Here is an 18,959-nt window from a genome sequence, read left to right as displayed (position 1 = left end):
AAAGTCACCCATTATAACTGCTGCACCTTTATTGCATGCACTCCTAATTTCCTGTTTGATGCCCTCCCCAACATCACTACTACTGTTTGGAGGTCTGTACACAACTCCCACTAACGATTTTTGCCCTTTAGTGTTCTGCAGCTCTACCCATATAGATTCCACATCATCCAAGCTGATGTCTTTCCTAACTATTGCATTAATCTCCTCTTTAACCAGCAATGCTACCCCACCTCCTTTTGCTTTTATTCTATCCTTCCTGAATGTTGAATACCCCTGGATGTTGAGTTCCCAGCCCTGATCATCCTGGAGCCACATCTCCGTAATCCCAATCACATCATATTTGTTAACATCTATTTGCACAGTTAATTCATCCACCTTATTGCGGATACTCCTTGCATTAAGACACAAAGCCTTCAGGCTTGCTTTTTTAACACCCTTTGTCCTTTTAGAATTTTGCTGTACAGTGGCCCTTTTTGTTCTTTGCCTTGGGTTTCTCTGCCCTCCACTTTTCCTCATCTCCTTTCTGTCTTTTGCTTTTGCCTCATTTTTGTCTCCCTCTGTCTCCCTGTATAGGTTCCCATCCCCCTGCAATATTAGTTTAACTCCTCCCCAACAGCACTAGCAAACACTCCCCCTAGGACATTGGTTCCGGACCTGCCCAGGTGCAGACCGTCCGGTTTGTACTGGTCCCACCTCCCCCAGAACCGGTTCCAATGCCCCAAGAATTTGAATCCTTCCCTGCTGCACCACTGCTCAAGCCATGTATTCATCTGCGCTATCCTGCGATTCCTACTCTGACTAGCACGTGGCACTGGTAGCAATCCCGAGATTACTACTTTTGAGGTCCGACTTTTTAATTTAGCTCCTAGCTCCTTAACTTCTTTTCGTAGGACCTCATCCCTTTTTTTACCTATGTCGTTGGTACCAATGTGCACCACGACAACTGGCTGTTGTCCCTCCCATTTCAGAATGTCCTGCACCCGCTCCGAGACATCCTTGACCCTTGCACCAGGGAGGCAACATACCATCCTGGAGTCTCGGTTGCATCCGCAGAAACGCCTATCTATTCCCCTCACCGTCGAATCCCCTATCACTATCGCGCTGCCAATCTTTTTCCTGCCCTCCTTTGCAGCAGAGCCACCTACGGTGCCATGAACTTGGCTGCTGCTGCCCTCCCCTGATGAGTCATCCTCCCCAACAGTACTCAAAGCAGTGTATCTGTTTTGCAGGGGGATGACCACAGGGGACCCCTGCACTATCTTTCTTGCACTGCTCTTCCTGCTGGTCTTCCATTCCCTATCTGGCTGTGGACCCTTCTCCTGCGGTAAGACCAACTCACTACACGTGATAGCACATCTCTTCCTCACCACAAATTGCTGGGGTGGTTTTTACATGCTAATAATGGCATGCACCATGAACTTGCGTTATTTTTCAGCAAATTTTGGGCATTCAAAACTTCAAAGCTTCACATTTTTCAATTAACAGTAACTTGAACTGGACAGCACTATCAGCAAATTATGCAATTAGATTAGCACCGTGGACTATGATTTTAATCAGGGAATATGACTTACCAGAAGACTCTTACTATACCACAATTCTCATTACAAATAATCTTCTCCCTGCACATATATTTTTTTGGATAAGAAGTAAATTCTTGTCTGAAATAAAAACAGAAAATGCTGGAAATACTCAGGAGGTCAGGCAGCATCAGGAGAGAGAAATACAGTTAACGTTTCAGATCGATGACCTTTCATCAGAACTGGAAAAAGTTAGAGATGTAACAGATTTTAAACAAGTGTAGGGGAAGGAGAGGATTGAGCAGCAAATTGCAAGTAGTACAAGTAAATCACTGTTTCTACCACAAAAGGCTGTGGAGATCAAATCACTGAATATATTTAAGAGGGAGATTGATAGATTTCTAGAAACAAAGTGTTGTGTATCTAGTAAAGCATGCACTCCCATGTTCCGCCACCAGGGAGGGCATCCCCTGAAGTCCCAAGGGATCGCAGCATCCCTTGGGAGCACTGTATATAAGCCGGCCCCTAAGGCCTGTTCCTCTCTCTGGAGTGTCTTAATAAAGACTAAGGTCACTGTTACTTTTACCTCCCTGTGTGCAGTCTCATCTATGTTAGGAACACAATAACTGGCGACGAGTATACGAATCCAACGCAAAGATGTAGCAAACTGTGGGCATCCTGGAGAAGTTCTCGGAGGGCGAGGACCGGGAAGCCTATGTCGAACGGTTAGACCAGTACTTTGTAGCCAACGAGCTGGACGGAGAAGGAAGCGCTGCAAAAAGGAGTGCGGTCCTCCTCACGGTCTGCGGGGCACTGACCTACAGCCTCATGAAGAATCTTCTGGCTCCAGTGAAACCCACAGATAAGTCGTATGAGGAGCTGTGTACACTGATTCGGGTGCATCTTAACCCGAGGGAGAGCATGCTGATAGCGAGGTATCAGTTCTACACGTGCCAGCGATCTGAAGGTCAGGAAGTGGCGAGCTACGTCGCCAAGCTAAGGTGACTTGCAGGACAATGTGAGTTTCGTGGCTACCTGGAGCAAATGCTCAGACTTTTTTGTACTGGGCATTGGCCACGAGACCATCCTATGAAAACTTTTGACTGTAGAGACACCGCCCCTCAGTAAGGCCATTGCTATAGCACAGGCATTTATGTCCACCAGTGATAACACTAAACAAATCTCTCAGCACACAATTGCTAGCAATGTTCATAAATTAACTGGAACTGTGTTTGCGAGCAGAAATGTACAGGGCAGAAACCACGAGACTGCAACTGCCAGCAGGCCTCAGGTGACCCAGATGACTCAGAGTCCGCAACAAAGGATGAATGCAAGACATTGTGGAGGCTTCCATTCAGCCTATTCATGCCACTTCAAAGGGTATGTTTGCAAGAGCTGTGGAACAATGGGGCACCTCCAAAGAGCTTGCAGCTGCAAAACCTGCTAACCACCACGTGGCAGAGGAAGATCGGTTCATGGTGGATCAAAGCAATTTCGAGTCTCAGAGAGAAGAGGCAGATGCTGAGGTACATGGGGTACACACATTCGACAAAATGTCCACCTATAACACTAAATGTAAAACTGAATGGCTTACCCGCAGCCATGGAACTGGACACTGGCGCTAGCCAATCCACCATGAGTAAAAAGATGTTTGAGAGACTGTAGTGCAACAAGGCACTCATACCAGCCCTGAGTCCCATCCACACGAAACTGAGAACGTGCACTAAAGAGCTTATCGCTGTCCTGGGCAGCGCCATGGTCAAGGTCACCTACGAGGACACGGTGCACGAACTGCCACTCTGGACTGTCCCGGGAAATGGCCCCAGACTGCTTGGAAGGAGCTGGCTGGGCAAAATCCGCTGGAACTGGGATGACATCCGAGGCGAAGGTGCGGATCCACTTGGTCCCAGAGGCACGACCCATTCACCACAAGGTGCGAGCGGTACCTCACATGATGAGGGAGAGTGTGAAAATCGAGCTGGACAGGCTGCAACGCGAGTGCATCATCTCCCCAGTGGAATTCAGCGAGTGGGCCAGCCCAATTGTTCCAGTACTCAAAAGTGATGGCACGTTCAGGATTTGCGGCGATTATAAAGTAACTATTAATCGTTTCTCACTACAGGACCAATACCCGCTACCTAAGGCAGATGACCTATTTGCGACGTTGGCAGGAGGCAAGACGTTCACCAACATGACTTCAGCCTACATGACGCATGAGCTGGAGTCGTTGTCGAAGGGCCTCACCTGCATCAACACGCACAAGGGACTGTTCATCTACAACAGATGCCCGTTTGGAGTTCGGTCGGCTGCAGCGATCTTCCAGAGAAACATGGAGAACTTACTCAAGCCAGTACCATGCACGGTGGTTTTTCAGGACAACATATTCGTCACAGGTCGGGACACCGTCGAGCACCTACAAAACCTGGAGGAGATCCTCCAACGACTGGATCGCATAGGGCTGCGGCTTCAGAGGTCGCAATGCATCTTCATAGCAACATAAGTGGAGTTTTTGGGGAGAAAGATCGCGGCAGACGGCATTCGGCCCACAGACGCCAAGACAGAGGCTATCAGGAATGCGCCCTGGCCACAGAACGTCACGGAGCTGCGGTCGTTCCTGGGACTCAACTATTTTGGTAACTTCCTACCGGGGTTATGCACCCTTTTAGAGCCCCTACATGTGTTATTGCGTAAAGGTGAGAACTGGGTATGGGGAAAAAAAACAAGTAATTGCTTTTGAGAAAGCCAGAAACATTTTATGCTCCAACAAGCTGCTTGTATTGTATAACCCGTGTAAAAGACTCGTGCTAGCATGTGATGCGTCGTCATACGGAGTTGGGTGTGTATTACAACAAGCTAATGTTACGGGGAAGTTGCAACCTGTCGCCTATGCTTCCAGGAACTTGTCTAAGGCCGAGAGGGCCGACAGCATGATTGAGAACGAGGCATTTGCGTGTGTGTTCGGGGTAAAGAAAATGCATCAGTATCTTTTTGGCCTCAAATTTGAGCTGGAAACCGATCACAAGCCCCTCATATTCCTGTTCGCTGAAAACAAGAGGATAAATACTAATGCCACAGCCCGCATACAAAGGTGGGCACTCGCGCTATCAGCGTATAACTATACCATCCGCCACAGGCCAGGCACCGAGAACTGTGCGGATGCTCTCAGTCGGCTACCATTGCCTACCACGAGGGTGGAAATGGCGCAGCCGGCAAACTTGTTGATGGTGGCGCAGCCCGCAGACTTGTTGATGGTCAGAGAAGCGTTTGAAAATGATAAATCACCTGTCATGGCCCGCCAGATTAGGACTTAGACCAGCCAAGATCCTCTGCTGTCCCTAGTAAAAAAAACTGTGTACTGCATGGGAGCTGGGCCAGCACTGTTGAAATGCAAGAGCTAATCAAGCCGTTTCAGCGGCAAAAGGACGAGCTGTCCATTCAGGCAGACTGCCTGTTGTGGGGTAACCGCGTTGTGCTACCCAAAAAGGGTAGGGAGACATTCATCTCGGATCTCCACAGCACACACCCGTAATGATGAAAGCGATAGCCAGATCCCACATGTGATGGCCCGTTATCGACTCTGACTTAGAGTCCTGTGTACGGCAAAGCAGCATGTGCTCAGTTGAACAACACGCCCAGAGAGGCACCACTAAGTTTGTGGTCCTGGCCCTCCAGATCATGGTCGAGGATCCATGTCGACTATGCAGGCCCGTTTCTCGGTAAAATGTTCCTGGTGATCGTGGATGCTTTTTCAAAATGGATTGAATGTGAAATAATGTCGGGAAGCATCGCCACCATTGAAAGCCTGAGGGCCATGTTTGCCACCCACGGCTTGCATGACATACTGGTCAGTGACAGCAAGCCATGTTTCACCAGTGCCGAATTTAAAGAATTCATGACCTGCAATGGGATCAACCATGTCACCTCGGCCCCGTTTAAACCAGCCTCCAATGGTCAGGCAGAGCGGGCAGTACAAACAATCAAACAGAGCCTTAAACGAGTCACAGAAGGCTCACTCCAAACCCGCCTGTCCCGAGTACTGCTCAGCTACCGCACAAGACCCCACTCACTCACAGGGGTGCCCCCAGCTGAGCTACTCATGAAGAGGACACTTAAAATCAGACTCTCGCTGGTTCACCCCAACCTGCATGATCAGGTAGAGAGCAGGCGGCAGCAACAAAATGTAAACGATGGTCACGCCACTGTGTCACGAGAAATTGATCTGAATGACCCTGTGTATGTGCTAAACTATGGACATGATCCCAAGTGGATCGCGGGCACGGTGATAGCTAAAGAAGGGAGTAGGGTGTTTGTAGTCAAACGAGACAATGGACAAATTTGCAGAAAGCACCTGAACTAAACGAGGCTGCGGTTCAGACTGCCCTGAACAACCCACAGCAGACACCACCTTTTTCGAGCACACAACACACACCCAAAGGATCAACGACACCACGCCGGACCAGGAAATCGAACCCATCATGCCCAATAGCCCTGCAAGGCTAGGCTCACCCAGCAGCCCTGCAGGGCCAACAACACGCCAGCCCAGCGAGGGCACAGCCAACACACCAGAACAGACATTTGTACCGAGGCAGTCCACCAGGGAAAGAAAGGCTCCCGACTGCCTCACCTTGTAAATAGCTTTCACTTTGACTTTGGGGGGGGGGGGGGGGCGGGTGGGGGGAAAAGTGATGTTGTGTATCTGTAAAGCATGCACTCACATGTTCCGCCACTAGGGAACGCATCCCCTGAAGTCCCAAGGGATCCCAGCATCCCTTGGGAGCACTGTATATAAGCCAGCCCCGAAGGCCTGTTCCTCACTCTGGAGTGTCTCAATAAAGACTGAGGTCACAGTTACTTTAACCTCCCTGTGTGCAGTCTCATCTGTGTTAGGAACACAATACAAAGGGTATCAAGGGCTATGGGGAAAAAGTGGGAATATGGTGTTGAGATTGAGCATCAGCCATAATCATATTGAATGGTGGTGCAGACTCGAAGGGCCGAATGGCCTATTTTCTATGTTTCTATGTTTCACCTGGACAGAGTGTTTGGGGCCCTGGACGGTGGGGAGGAGGTAAACGGGTAGGGGTTGCATCTCCTGTGCTTGCACAGAAAGCTGTGGTGGGAAGGGGAGGGGGTGTTGGAGGGGTGATTGAGGAGTGGACACGATGTCGTTGAGGGAGCGGTCCCTTCGGAATGCTGAAAAGAGGCAAAGATGTGTTTGATGGTGGGATCATGCTGGAGAAGGCAAAAATGGATGATCCGTTGAATGTGGAGGTTCGTGGGGTGAAAGGCGAGGACAAGGGGAACCCTATCGTGGTTCTGAGAGGGAGGCGAAGGGGCAAGAGCAGAAATGGAATGGGTACAGTCGAGGGCCATGTCAACCACGGTAGAGGGGAATCTTCGATTGAGGAAAAAGGAAACTATATCAGAAGCACTAGTATGGAAGGTGGCATCATCAGAACAGATGCGACGGATGTCCACATCCTGGTCCACTCCTCAATCACCCCAACATCCCCTCCCCTTCCCACACACCTTGCCGTGCAAGCACAGGAGATGCAACACCTGCCCTTTTACCTCATCTCTTCCCAGCGTTCAGGGCCACAAACACTCCTTTCAGGTGAAACAGTGATTTATTTGTATTTCTTGCAATTTAATATACTGTATTCGCTGCTCAGAATGCGGTCTCCTCTACATTGGGGAGACCAAATGCAGATTGGGTGACCGCTTTGCAGAACACCTCTGTTCAGTCTGCAAGCTTGCAATCCACTCTGATCTCTCTGTCCTCAGTCTCTTATACTGTCCCAACGTAAGCTCAAGGAACAGCACTTCATCTTTCGATTAGGTACTTTACAGCCTTCTGGACTCAACACTGAGATCAACAATTTCAGACCATAACCTCTGCCCCTATTTTTTTCAGATGGCAGCTGTTGATGATTCTGCTACATCCATTTACACCTCTTCTAGACCCATTTTTTGTTTCTTTACTTGTTCCAGTACCATCTCCTTTTGCTTTGTACAGGCATACCTTTTGTCATTTCATCCCTCCTGCCTTCTGCCCTATCACAGACCTTCCCTTTTACTCTATCCTCCCCTGCCGCCTTTCCCTGCCCTTGCCTAAAATCTGGTACATTTCTAACTTTTTCCAATTCTGATGAAAGGTCATCGACTTGAAACGTTAACTACATTCCTCTCTCCACAGATGCTGCCTGGCCTGCTGAGTATTTCCAGCATTTTCTGTTTTCATTTCAGATTCCCAGCATCCGCAGTATTTGGGTTGTCTGAGTTTGCTATTTTGTTTAAAGTAATTTATGACTATTTCCTGGTAAAATCAATAAACATCGTTTACTATGCCCGGCAATTCTGTAATCTAGCAGTCAGCGGCCAAGTAATTTCAAGCAGATATGCCAGAGCTGTGCTTGACCCCAAGTACAGAGATAGTAAAAGCTTTTACAGATATATAAAATGGAAAAGTGTGACTAAAGTAAATGTTGGTCCCTTAGAAGATGAGAAGTGGGATTTAATAATGGGAAATATGGAAATGGCTGAGACCTTAAACAATTATTTTGCTTCGGTCTTCACAGTGGAAGATACAAAAACCATGCCAAAAATTGCTGGTCACAGGAATGTGGGAAGGGAGGACCTTGAGACAATCACTATCACTAGGGGGGTAGTGCTGGACAGGCTAATAGGACTCAAGGTAGACAAGTCCCCATGTCCTGATGAAATGCATCCCAGGGTATTAAAAGAGATGGCGGAAGTTATAGCAGATGCATTCGTTATAATCTACCAAAATTCTCTGGACTCTGGGGAGGTACCAGTGGATTGGAAAGCAGCTAATGTAACACCTCTGTTATAAAAAGGGGCAGACAAAAGGCAGATAACTATTGGCCGGTTAGTTTAACATCTGTAGTGGGGAAAATGCTTGAAACTATTAAGGAAGAAAGAGCTGGACATCTAGATAGGAATAGTGCAAACAAGCAGACGCAGCATGGATTCATGAAGGGAAAATCATGTTTAACTAATTTACTGGAATTCTTTGAGGATATAACGAGCATGGTGGATAGAGGTGTACCGATGGATGTGGTATATTTAGATTTCCAAAAGGAATTCGATAAGGTGCCACACAAAAGGTTACTGCAGAAGTTAGAGGTACATGGAGCCAGAGGAAATGTATTAGCATGGATAGAGAATTGGCTGGCGAACAGAAAGCAGAGAGTCGGGATAAATGGGTCCTTTTCGGGTTGGAAATCGGTGGTTAGTGGTGTGCCACAGGGATCGGTGCTGGGACCACAACTGTTTACAATATACATAGATGACCTGGAAGAGGGGACAGAGTGTAGTGTAACAAAATTTGCAGATGACACTAAGATTAGTGGGAAAGCGGGTTGTGTAGAGGACACAGAGAGGCTGCAAAGAGATTTGGATAAGTTAAGCGAATGGGCTAAGGTTTGGCAGATGGAATACAATGTCGGAAAGTGTGAGGTCATCCACCTTGGGAAAAAAAAAACAGTAAAAGGGAATATTATTTGAATGGGGAGAAATTACAACATGCTGAGGTGCAGAGGGACCTGGGGGTCCTTGCGCATGAAACTCTTTTTGGAGTTTATCTGCAAAAACAAAAGACATTAAACCGTGCCACCCTACCTGGGTGACACACCAGACATTTACAAGGCCCTTTTTTTTTTGTGTTTTTTTTTTTTTTTTGGGCACTAAAATCACAATTTTTCCCCAGTGCCCCCTATAAAAGGGAAGGGGGACACTAAAAGCACCGGCAATTAAAACAAATTAAACTTTAAAACGTAAAATCAAATTAAAATTTGGTTGCCGGGCGTGATGATGCACTCCAGTCCCTCCGGTGCCCACCTCTCGCGGAAGGCCGCGAGCGTACCGGTGGACACCGCGTGCTCCATCTCCAAGGACACCCTGGACCGGATGTAAGAGCGGAAGAGAGGCAGGCAGTCAGGTTGAACGACCCCCTCGACCGCCTGCTGCCTGGACCGGCTGATGGCACCCTTGGCCGTGCCCAGATGCAGTCCTACGAGGAGGCCTTCGGACCTACCCGCTCCCCTCCGCACAGGGTGCCCAAAGATCAGGAGAGTGGGACTGAAGTGCAGCCAGAATTTCAGGAGCAGCCCCTTCAAATAATGGAACAGGGGCTGCAACCTCGTGCACTCAATAAAAACATGGAACACGGACTCCTCCAGACCGCAGAAATTGCAGGCGGCCTGGGAGTCCGTGAACCGGCTTAAAAATTTATTGCACGGCACTGCTCCGTGCACCACCCTCCAGGCCAAGTCCCCGATGAATAGTGGGAGGACCCCTGCGTAGAGTGCCCTCCATCGGGGACCCCCGCCTCCTCCGGACGGCAGGATGGTACGCCATGGCGTGTCCGGACGGCCGGCGAGGATGGCAAAGTTGAGAGTGTGCAGGAGCAGCCCGTACAGGAAACCCCTCCGCGCGGAACTGAAAGGCACGGAGGGGATTTCCCCGAGGCGGCTCAAGTTGTGAGGCGCCGGCCCCCGAGGGAGGTTCCGGGGTTTGGCGCCGATGAGGAATTCCGTCCGGACGGGGGTCAGTTCGGACGGGATCTCCCCACGTGCTTGAGCCTCCTCGATGCACCTAACAGAGTCAGGGCCCAGAGCTGTTTTTAGCGACTCGATGGCATCGGCCGCGTGGCGGACGTTGGCAGAATTTAGGCGCCGCGCCAGCGTGTCTGGCGCCATCCAGCCCGCTCCTCCGCCATCGAGCAGGTCCCTGACCCTGGTCACCTCACCAGCCACAGCCCTCTCTTCCGACCGCCACATGAAACCTCAATCGTGGAGGTACGGATTCCCGAGCAGCGGCTCCTGCAGGATGGCCGCCACTCCAGCCGGCGGAGAGCTGCGCTTGGTGGAGACTTTGTTCCAGACCCTGATGAGTTCCCTGTAAAAGACAGGCAGCTCCCGGAGGGCGGTCCTGGCACCCCCCAAGTTCACAAACAGGAGCTGCGTGTCATAATTGAGGTCGCGCTGCTGGCAGAAGAAATACCTCGCCAGAACACACCACCTAGGAGGGGGCTCGACGTAAAGGTATCTCTGCAGGGTCTGAAGACGGAAAGTCGCGAGCTGGGCGCTGACGTACACCAACGACTGACCGGCCTCCTCAAGCGGGAGACTCAAGACCGCAGCAGAGACCCAGTGCTTCCTGTTGTTCCAGAAGAAGTCCACCAGCTTCTTCTGTATCTTGGTGACAAACGCAGGGGGAGGGGTCAAAGTGACCAGCCGGTACCACAACATTGCGGCCACCAGCTGGTTTATGACTAGCGCTCGACCCCTGTAGGACAGCACTCGGAGCAGTCCTGTCCAGCGCCCTAGGCGAGCGGCGACCTTGGCCTCCAGCTCTGCCAGTTCGCCGGCCAGGCTCCCTCGTCGGGGCTAAGGTAGACTCCCAGATAGAGGAGATGGGTCGTGCTCCAGGCAAAAGGCCTGAGCTCCTCCGGCAGGGAGTCCACCCGCCACTGACCCACCAGGAGTCCGGAACATTTCTCCCAGTTGATCCTGGCGGAGGACGCGGCCGAGTAAATCTCCTGGCACTCACGCATCCTCCGCAGGTCAGCGGGATCCTCTACCGCGAGGAGCACGTCATCGGCGTAAGCCGAGAGGACGACCTCCACGCCCGGCCCTTGCAGAGCCAGTCCCGTCAACCTCGTCCGCAAGAGGCGCAGGAAAGGCTCCACGCAAACAGCATATAACTGGCCGGACATGGGGCATCCCTGGCGCACCCCTCTCCTAAAGCGAAGGGGCGCCGTCAAGGACCCGTTAACCTTAATCAGACACTCCGCGGCGGCGTACAAAAGTCGGATCCGGGCGACGAAATGTGTCCCGAACCCGAAAGCGCGCAGAGTTCCGAGCAGATAGTCGTGATCCACCCTGTCGAACGCCTTCTCTTGGTCGAGGGATTGCAAGGTGACCGACAGACCAGCCTCCTGGGAACAATGGATGAGGACCCGGACCAGATGGATGTTATCGTGGATTGTCCGGCCCGGGACCGTGTAGGACTGGTCGGGGTGGATCATGTGGTCCAGCACGGCACCAAGGCGAGCAGACATCGCCTTGGCGAAGATTTTGTAGTCCGTGCTGAGGAGGGAGACCGGGCGCCAGTTCTTAAGGAGGCGGAGATCGCCCTTCTTAGGCAGCAGGACGATGACTGCCCTGCGCCAAGAGAGGGGCATCTCCCCGGTCGCCAGACTTTCCCCCAGGACCCGCGCGTTGTCGCCCCCCAGGACGTCCCAGAACGCCCTGTGGAACTCCACGGCCAGCCCGTCCAGCCCCGGGGATTTTCCCCTCGAGAGCCGGTCGAGGGCACCGGTCAGCTCCGCCAGGCTTAGCGGAGCTTGTGCATGAAACTCTTTTGAGTTTACCTGCAAAACATAAAACATTAAGACCATGCCACCCGACCTGGGTGACACAGCAGACATTTTCAAGGCCCCTTTTTTTTTTGGTTTTTTTGGGGCGCTAAAATCAAATTTTTCCAGTGCCCCCTATAAAAGGGGAGGGGGACACTAAAAGCACCGGCAATTAAAACAAATTAAACTTAAAAACGTAAAATCAAATTAAAATTTGGTTGCCGGGCGTGATGATGCACTCCAGTCCCTCCGGTGCCCACCTCTCGCGGAAGGCCGCGAGCGTACCGGTGGACACCGCGTGCTCCATCTCCAAGGACACCCTGGACCGGATGTAAGAGCGGAAGAGAGGCAGGCAGTCAGGTTGAACGACCCCCTCGACCGCCCGCTGCCTGGACCGGCTGATGGCACCCTTGGCCGTGCCCAGGAGCAGTCCTACGAGGAGGCCTTCGGACCTACCCGCTCCCCTCCGCACAGGGTGCCCAAAGATCAGGAGAGTGGGACTGAAGTGCAGCCAGAATTTCAGGAGCAGCCCCTTCAAATAGTGGAACAGGGGCTGCAACCTTGTGCATTCAATAAAAACATGGAACACGGACTCCTCCAGACCGCAGAAATTGCAGGCGGCCTGGGAGTCCGTGAACCGGCTTAAAAATTTATTGCACGGCACTGCTCCGTGCACCACCCTCCAGGCCAAGTCCCCGATGAATAGTGGGAGGACCCCTGCGTAGAGTGCCCTCCATCGGGGACCCCCGCCTCCTCCGGATGGCAAGATGGTACGCCATGGCGTGTCCGGACGGCCGGCGAGGATGGCAAAGTTGAGGGTGTGCAGGAGCAGCCCGTACAGGAAACCCCTCCGCGCGGAACTGAAAGGCACGGAGGGGATTTCCCCGAGGCGGCTCAAGTTGTGAGGCGCCGGCCCCCGAGGGAGGTTCCGGGGTTTGGCGCCGATGAGGAATTCCGTCCGGACGGGGGTCAGTTCGGACAGGATCTCCCCACGTGCTTGAGCCTCCTCGATGCACCTAACAGAGTCAGGGCCCAGAGCTGTTTTTAGCGACTCGATGTCAACGGCCGCGTGGCGGACGTTGGCAGAATTTAGGCGCCGCGCCAGCGTGTCTGGCGCCATCCAGCCCGCTCCTCCGCCATCGAGCAGGTCCCTGACCCTGGTCACCTCACCAGCCACAGCCCTCTCTTCCGACCGCCACATAAAGCCTCGGCCGTGGAGGTACGGATTCCCGAGCAGCGGTTCCTGCAGGACGGCCGCCACTCCAGCCGGCGGAGAGCTGCGCTTGGTGGAGACTTTGTTCCAGACCCTGATGAGTTCCCTGTAAAAGACAGGCAGCTCCCGGAGGGCGGTCCTGGCACCCCCCAAGTTCACAAACAGGAGCTGCGTGTCATAATTGAGGTCGAGCTGCTGGCGGAAGAAATACCTCGCCAGAGCGCACCACCTAGGAGGGGGCTCGACGTAAAGGTATCTCTGCAGGGTCTGAAGACGGAAAGTCGCGAGCTGGGCGCTGACGCACACCAACGACTGACCGCCCTCCTCAAGCGGGAGACTCAAGACCGCAGCAGAGACCCAGTGCTTCCTGTTGTTCCAGAAGAAGTCCACCAGCTTCTTCTGTATCTTGGCGACAAACGCAGGGGGAGGGGTCAAAGTGACCAGCCGGTACCACAACATTGCGGCCACCAGCTGGTTTATGACTAGCGCTCGACCCCTGTAGGACAGCACTCGGAGCAGTCCTGTCCAGCGCCCTAGGCGAGCGGCGACCTTGGCCTCCAGCTCCTGCCAGTTCGCCGGCCAGGCTCCCTCGTCGGGGCTAAGGTAGACTCCCAGATAGAGGAGATGGGTCGTGCTCCAGGCAAAAGGCCTGAGCTCCTCCGGCAGGGAGTCCACCCGCCACTGACCCACCAGGAGTCCGGAACATTTCTCCCAGTTGATCCTGGCGGAGGACGCGGCCGAGTAAATCTCCTGGCACTCACGCATCCTCCGCAGGTCAGCGGGATCCTCTACCGCGAGGAGCACGTCATCGGCGTAAGCCGAGAGGACGACCTCCACGCCCGGCCCTTGCAGAGCCAGACCCGTCAACCTCGTCCGCAAGAGGCGCAGGAAAGGCTCCACGCAAACAGCATATAACTGGCCGGACATGGGGCATCCCTGGCGCACCCCTCTCCTAAAGCGAAGGGGCGCCGTCAAGGACCCGTTAACCTTAATCAGACACTCCGCGGCGGCGTACAAAAGTCGGATCCGGGCGACGAAATGCGTCCCGAACCCGAAAGCGCGCAGAGTTCCGAGCAGATAGTCGTGATCCACCCTGTCGAACGCCTTCTCTTGGTCGAGGGATAGGAAGGCGACCGACAGACCAGCCTCCTGGGAACAATGGATGAGGTCCCGGACCAGATGGATGTTATCGTGGATTGTCCGGCCCGGGACCGTGTAGGACTGGTCGGGGTGGATCATGTGGTCCAGCACGGCACCAAGGCGAGCAGACATCGCCCTGGCGAAGATTTTGTAGTCCGTGCTGAGGAGGGAGACCGGGCGCCAGTTCTTAAGGAGGCGGAGATCGCCCTTCTTAGGCAGCAGGACGATGACTGCCCTGCGCCAAGAGAGGGGCATCTCCCCGGTCGCCAGACTTTCCCCCAGGACCCGCGCGTAGTCGCCCCCCAGGACGTCCCAGAACGCCCTGTGGAACTCCACGGCCAGCCCGTCCAGCCCCGGGGATTTTCCCCTCGAGAGCCGGTCGAGGGCACCGGTCAGCTCCGCCAGGCTTAGCGGAGCTTGTGCATGAAACTCTTTTAGAGTCTACCTGCAAAACATAAACATTAAACTGTGCCACCCGACCTGGGTGACACACCAGACATTTACAAGGCCCTTTTTTCCTTTTTTTGGTTTTTTTTTGTGTTTTTTGTTTTTTTTTTGTTTTTTTTTTTGGGCACTAAAATCACAATTTCTCCGGTGCCCCCTATAAAAGGGAAGGGGACACTAAAAGCACCGGCAATTAAAACAAATTAAACTTTAAAACGTAAAATCAAATTAAAATTTGGTTGCCGGGCGTGATGATGCACTCCAGTCCCTCCGGTGCCCACCTCTCGCGGAAGGCCGCGAGCGTACCGGTGGACACCGCGTGCTCCATCTCCAAGGACACCCTGGACCGGATGTAAGAGCGGAAGAGAGGCAGGCAGTCAGGTTGAACGACCCCCTCGACCGCCCGCTGCCTGGACCGGCTGATGGCACCCTTGGCCGTGCCCAGGAGCAGTCCTACGAGGAGGCCTTCGGACCTACCCGCTCCCCTCCGCACAGGGTGCCCAAAGATCAGGAGAGTGGGACTGAAGTGCAGCCAGAATTTCAGGAGCAGCCCCTTCAAATAGTGGAACAGGGGCTGCAACCTTGTGCACTCCATAAAAACATGGAACACGGACTCCTCCAGACCGCAGAAATTGCAGGCGGCCTGGGAGTCCGTGAACCGGCTTAAAAATTTGTTGCACGGCACTGCTCCGTGCACCACCCTCCAGGCCAAGTCCCCGATGAATAGTGGGAGGACCCCTGCGTAGAGTGCCCTCCATCGGGGACCCCCGCCTCCTCCGGACGGCAAGATGGTACGCCATGGCGTGTCCGGACGGCCGGCGAGGATGGCAAAGTTGAGGGTGTGCAGGAGCAGCCCGTACAGGAAACCCCTCCGCGCGGAACTGAAAGGCACGGAGGGGATTTCCCCGAGGCGGCTCAAGTTGTGAGGCGCCGGCCCCCGAGGGAGGTTCCGGGGTTTGGCGCCGATGAGGAATTCCGTCCGGACGGGGGTCAGTTCGGACGGGATCTCCCCACGTGCTTGAGCCTCCTCGATGCACCTAACGGAGTCAGGGCCCAGAGCTGTTTTTAGCGACTCGATGGCATCGGCCGCGTGGCGGACGTTGGCAGAATTTAGGCGCCGCGCCAGCGTGTCTGGCGCCATCCAGCCCGCTCCTCCGCCATCGAGCAGGTCCCTGACCCTGGTCACCTCACCAGCCACAGCCCTCTCTTCCGACCGCCACATAAAGCCTCGGCCGTGGAGGTATGGATTCCCGAGCAGCGGCTCCTGCAGGACGGCCGCCACTCCAGCCGGCGGAGAGCTGCGCTTGGTGGAGACTTTGTTCCAGACCCTGATGAGTTCCCTGTAAAAGACAGGCAGCTCCCGGAGGGCGGTCCTGGCACCCCCCAAGTTCACAAACAGGAGCTGCGTGTCATAATTGAGGTCGAGCTGCTGCCGGAAGAAATACCTCGCCAGAGCGCACCACCTAGGAGGGGGCTCGACATAAAGGTATCTCTGCAGGGTCTGAAGACGGAAAGTCGCGAGCTGGGCGCTGACGCACACCAACGACTGACCGCCCTCCTCAAGCGGGAGACTCAAGACCGCGGCAGAGACCCAGTGCTTCCTGTTGTTCCAGAAGAAGTCCACCAGCTTCTTCTGTATCTTGGCGACAAACGCAGGGGGAGGGGTCAAAGTGACCAGCCGGTACCACAGCATTGCGGCCACCAGCTGGTTTATGACTAGCGCTCGACCCCTGTAGGACAGCACTCGGAGCAGTCCTGTCCAGCGCCCTAGGCGAGCGGCGACCTTGGCCTCCAGCTCCTGCCAGTTCGCCGGCCAGGCTCCCTCGTCGGGGCTAAGGTAGACTCCCAGATAGAGGAGATGGGTCGTGCTCCAGGCAAAAGGCCTGAGCTCCTCCGGCAGGGAGTCCACCCGCCACTGACCCACCAGGAGTCCGGAACATTTCTCCCAGTTGATCCTGGCGGAGGACGCGGCCGAGTAAATCTCCTGGCACTCACGCATCCTCCGCAGGTCAGCGGGATTCTCTACCGCGAGGAGCACGTCATCGGCGTAAGCCGAGAGGACGACCTCCACGCCCGGCCCTTGCAGAGCCAGTCCCGTCAACCTCGTCCGCAAGAGGCGCAGGAAAGGCTCCACGCAAACAGCATATAACTGGCCGGACATGGGGCATCCCTGGCGCACCCCTCTCCTAAAGCGAAGGGGCGCCGTCAAGGACCCGTTAACCTTAATCAGACACTCCGCGGCGGCGTACAAAAGTCGGATCCGGGCGACGAAATGCGTCCCGAACCCGAAAGCGCGCAGAGTTCCGAGCAGATAGTCGTGATCCACCCTGTCGAACGCCTTCTCTTGGTCGAGGGATAGGAAAGCGACCGACAGACCAGCCTCCTGGGAACAATGGATGAGTTCCCGGACCAGATGGATGTTATCGTGGATTGTCCGGCCCGGGACCGTGTATGACTGGTTGGGGTGGATCATGTGGTCCAGCACGGCACCAAGGCGAGCAGACATCGCCCTGGCGAAGATTTTGTAGTCCGTGCTGAGGAGGGAGACCGGGCGCCAGTTCTTAAGGAGGCGGAGATCGCCCTTCTTAGGCAGCAGGACGATGACTGCCCTGCGCCAAGAGAGGGGCATCTCCCCGGTCGCCAGACTTTCCCCCAGGACCCGCGCGTAGTCGCCCCCCAGGACGTCCCAGAACGCCCTGTGGAACTCCACGGCCAGCCCGTCCAGCCCCGGGGATTTTCCCCTCGAGAGCCGGTCGAGGGCACCGGTCAGCTCCGCCAGGCTTAGCGGAGCTTGTGCATGAATCCCAAAAAGTTAGTTTGCAGATGCAGCAGTTAATCAGGAAGGCGAATGGAATGTTGGCCTTCATTGCGAGAGTGATGGAGTACAAAAGCAGGGAGGTCCTGCTGCAACTGTATAGGGTATTGGTAAGGCCGCACCTGGAGTACTGCGTGCAGTTTTGGTCACCTTACTTAAGGATATACTGGCTTTGGAGGGGGTACAGAGACGATTCACTAGGCTGATTCCGGAGATGAGGGGGTTACCTTATGATGATAGATTGAGTAGACTGGATCTTTACTCGTTGGAGTTCAGAAGGATGAGGGGTGATCTTATAGAAACATTTAAAATCATGAAAGGGATAGACAAGATAGAGGCAGAGAGGTTGTTTCCACTGGTAGGGGAGACTAGAACTAGGAGACACAGCCTCAAAATACGGGGGAGCCAATTTAAAACAGAGTTGAGAAGGAATTTCTTCTCCCAGAGGGTTGTGAATCTGTGGAATTCTCTGCCCAAGGAAGCAGTTGAGGCTAGCTCATTGAATGTACTCAAGTCACAGATATATAGATTTTTAACCAATAAGAGAATTAAGAGTTACGGGGAGAGGGCGGGTAAGTGGAGCTGAGTCCACGGCCAGATCAGCCATGATCTTATTGAATGGCGGAGCAGGCTCGAGGGGCTAGATGGCCTACTCCTGTTCCTAATTCTTATGTGCTGTAACTTTTTACAGTTGTAGACTGTAGCAATGCAGCTGTCAAAGAACAACATTATGCTCGGAATTTGCACGTGTCTGCTGCGGCTTGTGAACGCACGTTTCTGAGCACGTCCACCTCAGACACCAACACACCTTTCTGCACATTGGCAGCGCCGTCACGCCCCATCTCACACTCACAGATTGCCTGCCAGCGTGGCCCCACGCGCACTTACTCTGAGGAGCAGGAGCCCGTGCGCCCGGCGGATGCCGTCGACGCCGTCTCGCTCTCACTTTCCCAACTTCCATCCTCCAAGGTGTAAGGGGTCTCATAGCTCCGCTCCTGGCAGCCGCTGCAACCCCCACTCATTGCCGGAATCTGTCCAGACATCGCCTCATTTGTGGAAGCGTTTTCACTCGCTCGGGAAAGATCCCATGAACTCCCACTGCACCGCCATATTGGTCGCATCCGGGTTTCCTGTTCCGTCACGTGACCCAGGACCGCCTGCTGCGATTGGTTCTGTTCGGTCGCCATAGAAACGAGAGACGCTGTTGAGCTGAGTGAATGTAATCAAAGTAAATGTAATTGGATTGGTAATATTTAGCCATTGATAGTCGTATAGACGGACCACTATTTGTTGAAATAGTAAGTATTACATTATTCATCGCAACCACAAAAGTCTGTGACGTCTACTTAAAGCCACAGACTGAAACCAAACTTAATACAGTAATGGCCCAACCTCAATATTTACCTCGGGCATCAGTCCCCGCAGAAGTAAACATGGCATAAATTTTAT

The 18,959-nt window shown here is 53.7% G+C and overlaps 1 protein-coding gene across 3 annotated transcripts in view; it reads right to left on the bottom strand.

Moving 5' to 3' along the window:
- Window positions 1-18,621, bottom strand: part of intu (inturned planar cell polarity protein) — a 194,174-nt gene extending 175,553 nt beyond the window's left edge. For all 3 annotated transcript variants that reach the window (XM_070871827.1, XM_070871828.1, XM_070871829.1), the window contains exon 1: window positions 18,399-18,621. In XM_070871827.1, coding sequence (XP_070727928.1) covers window positions 18,399-18,553 — 155 coding nt within the window. In that variant the 5' untranslated portion in view covers window positions 18,554-18,621. The remainder of the gene's footprint in view (window positions 1-18,398) is intronic.
- Between the last annotated feature and the right edge of the window lie 338 nt (window positions 18,622-18,959).

Source organism: Pristiophorus japonicus, chromosome 2 (genome assembly GCF_044704955.1).
Source record: "Pristiophorus japonicus isolate sPriJap1 chromosome 2, sPriJap1.hap1, whole genome shotgun sequence".
NCBI classification, from domain to species: domain Eukaryota; kingdom Metazoa; phylum Chordata; class Chondrichthyes; family Pristiophoridae; genus Pristiophorus; species Pristiophorus japonicus.
This window is presented reverse-complemented; position numbering and strand designations above follow the sequence as displayed.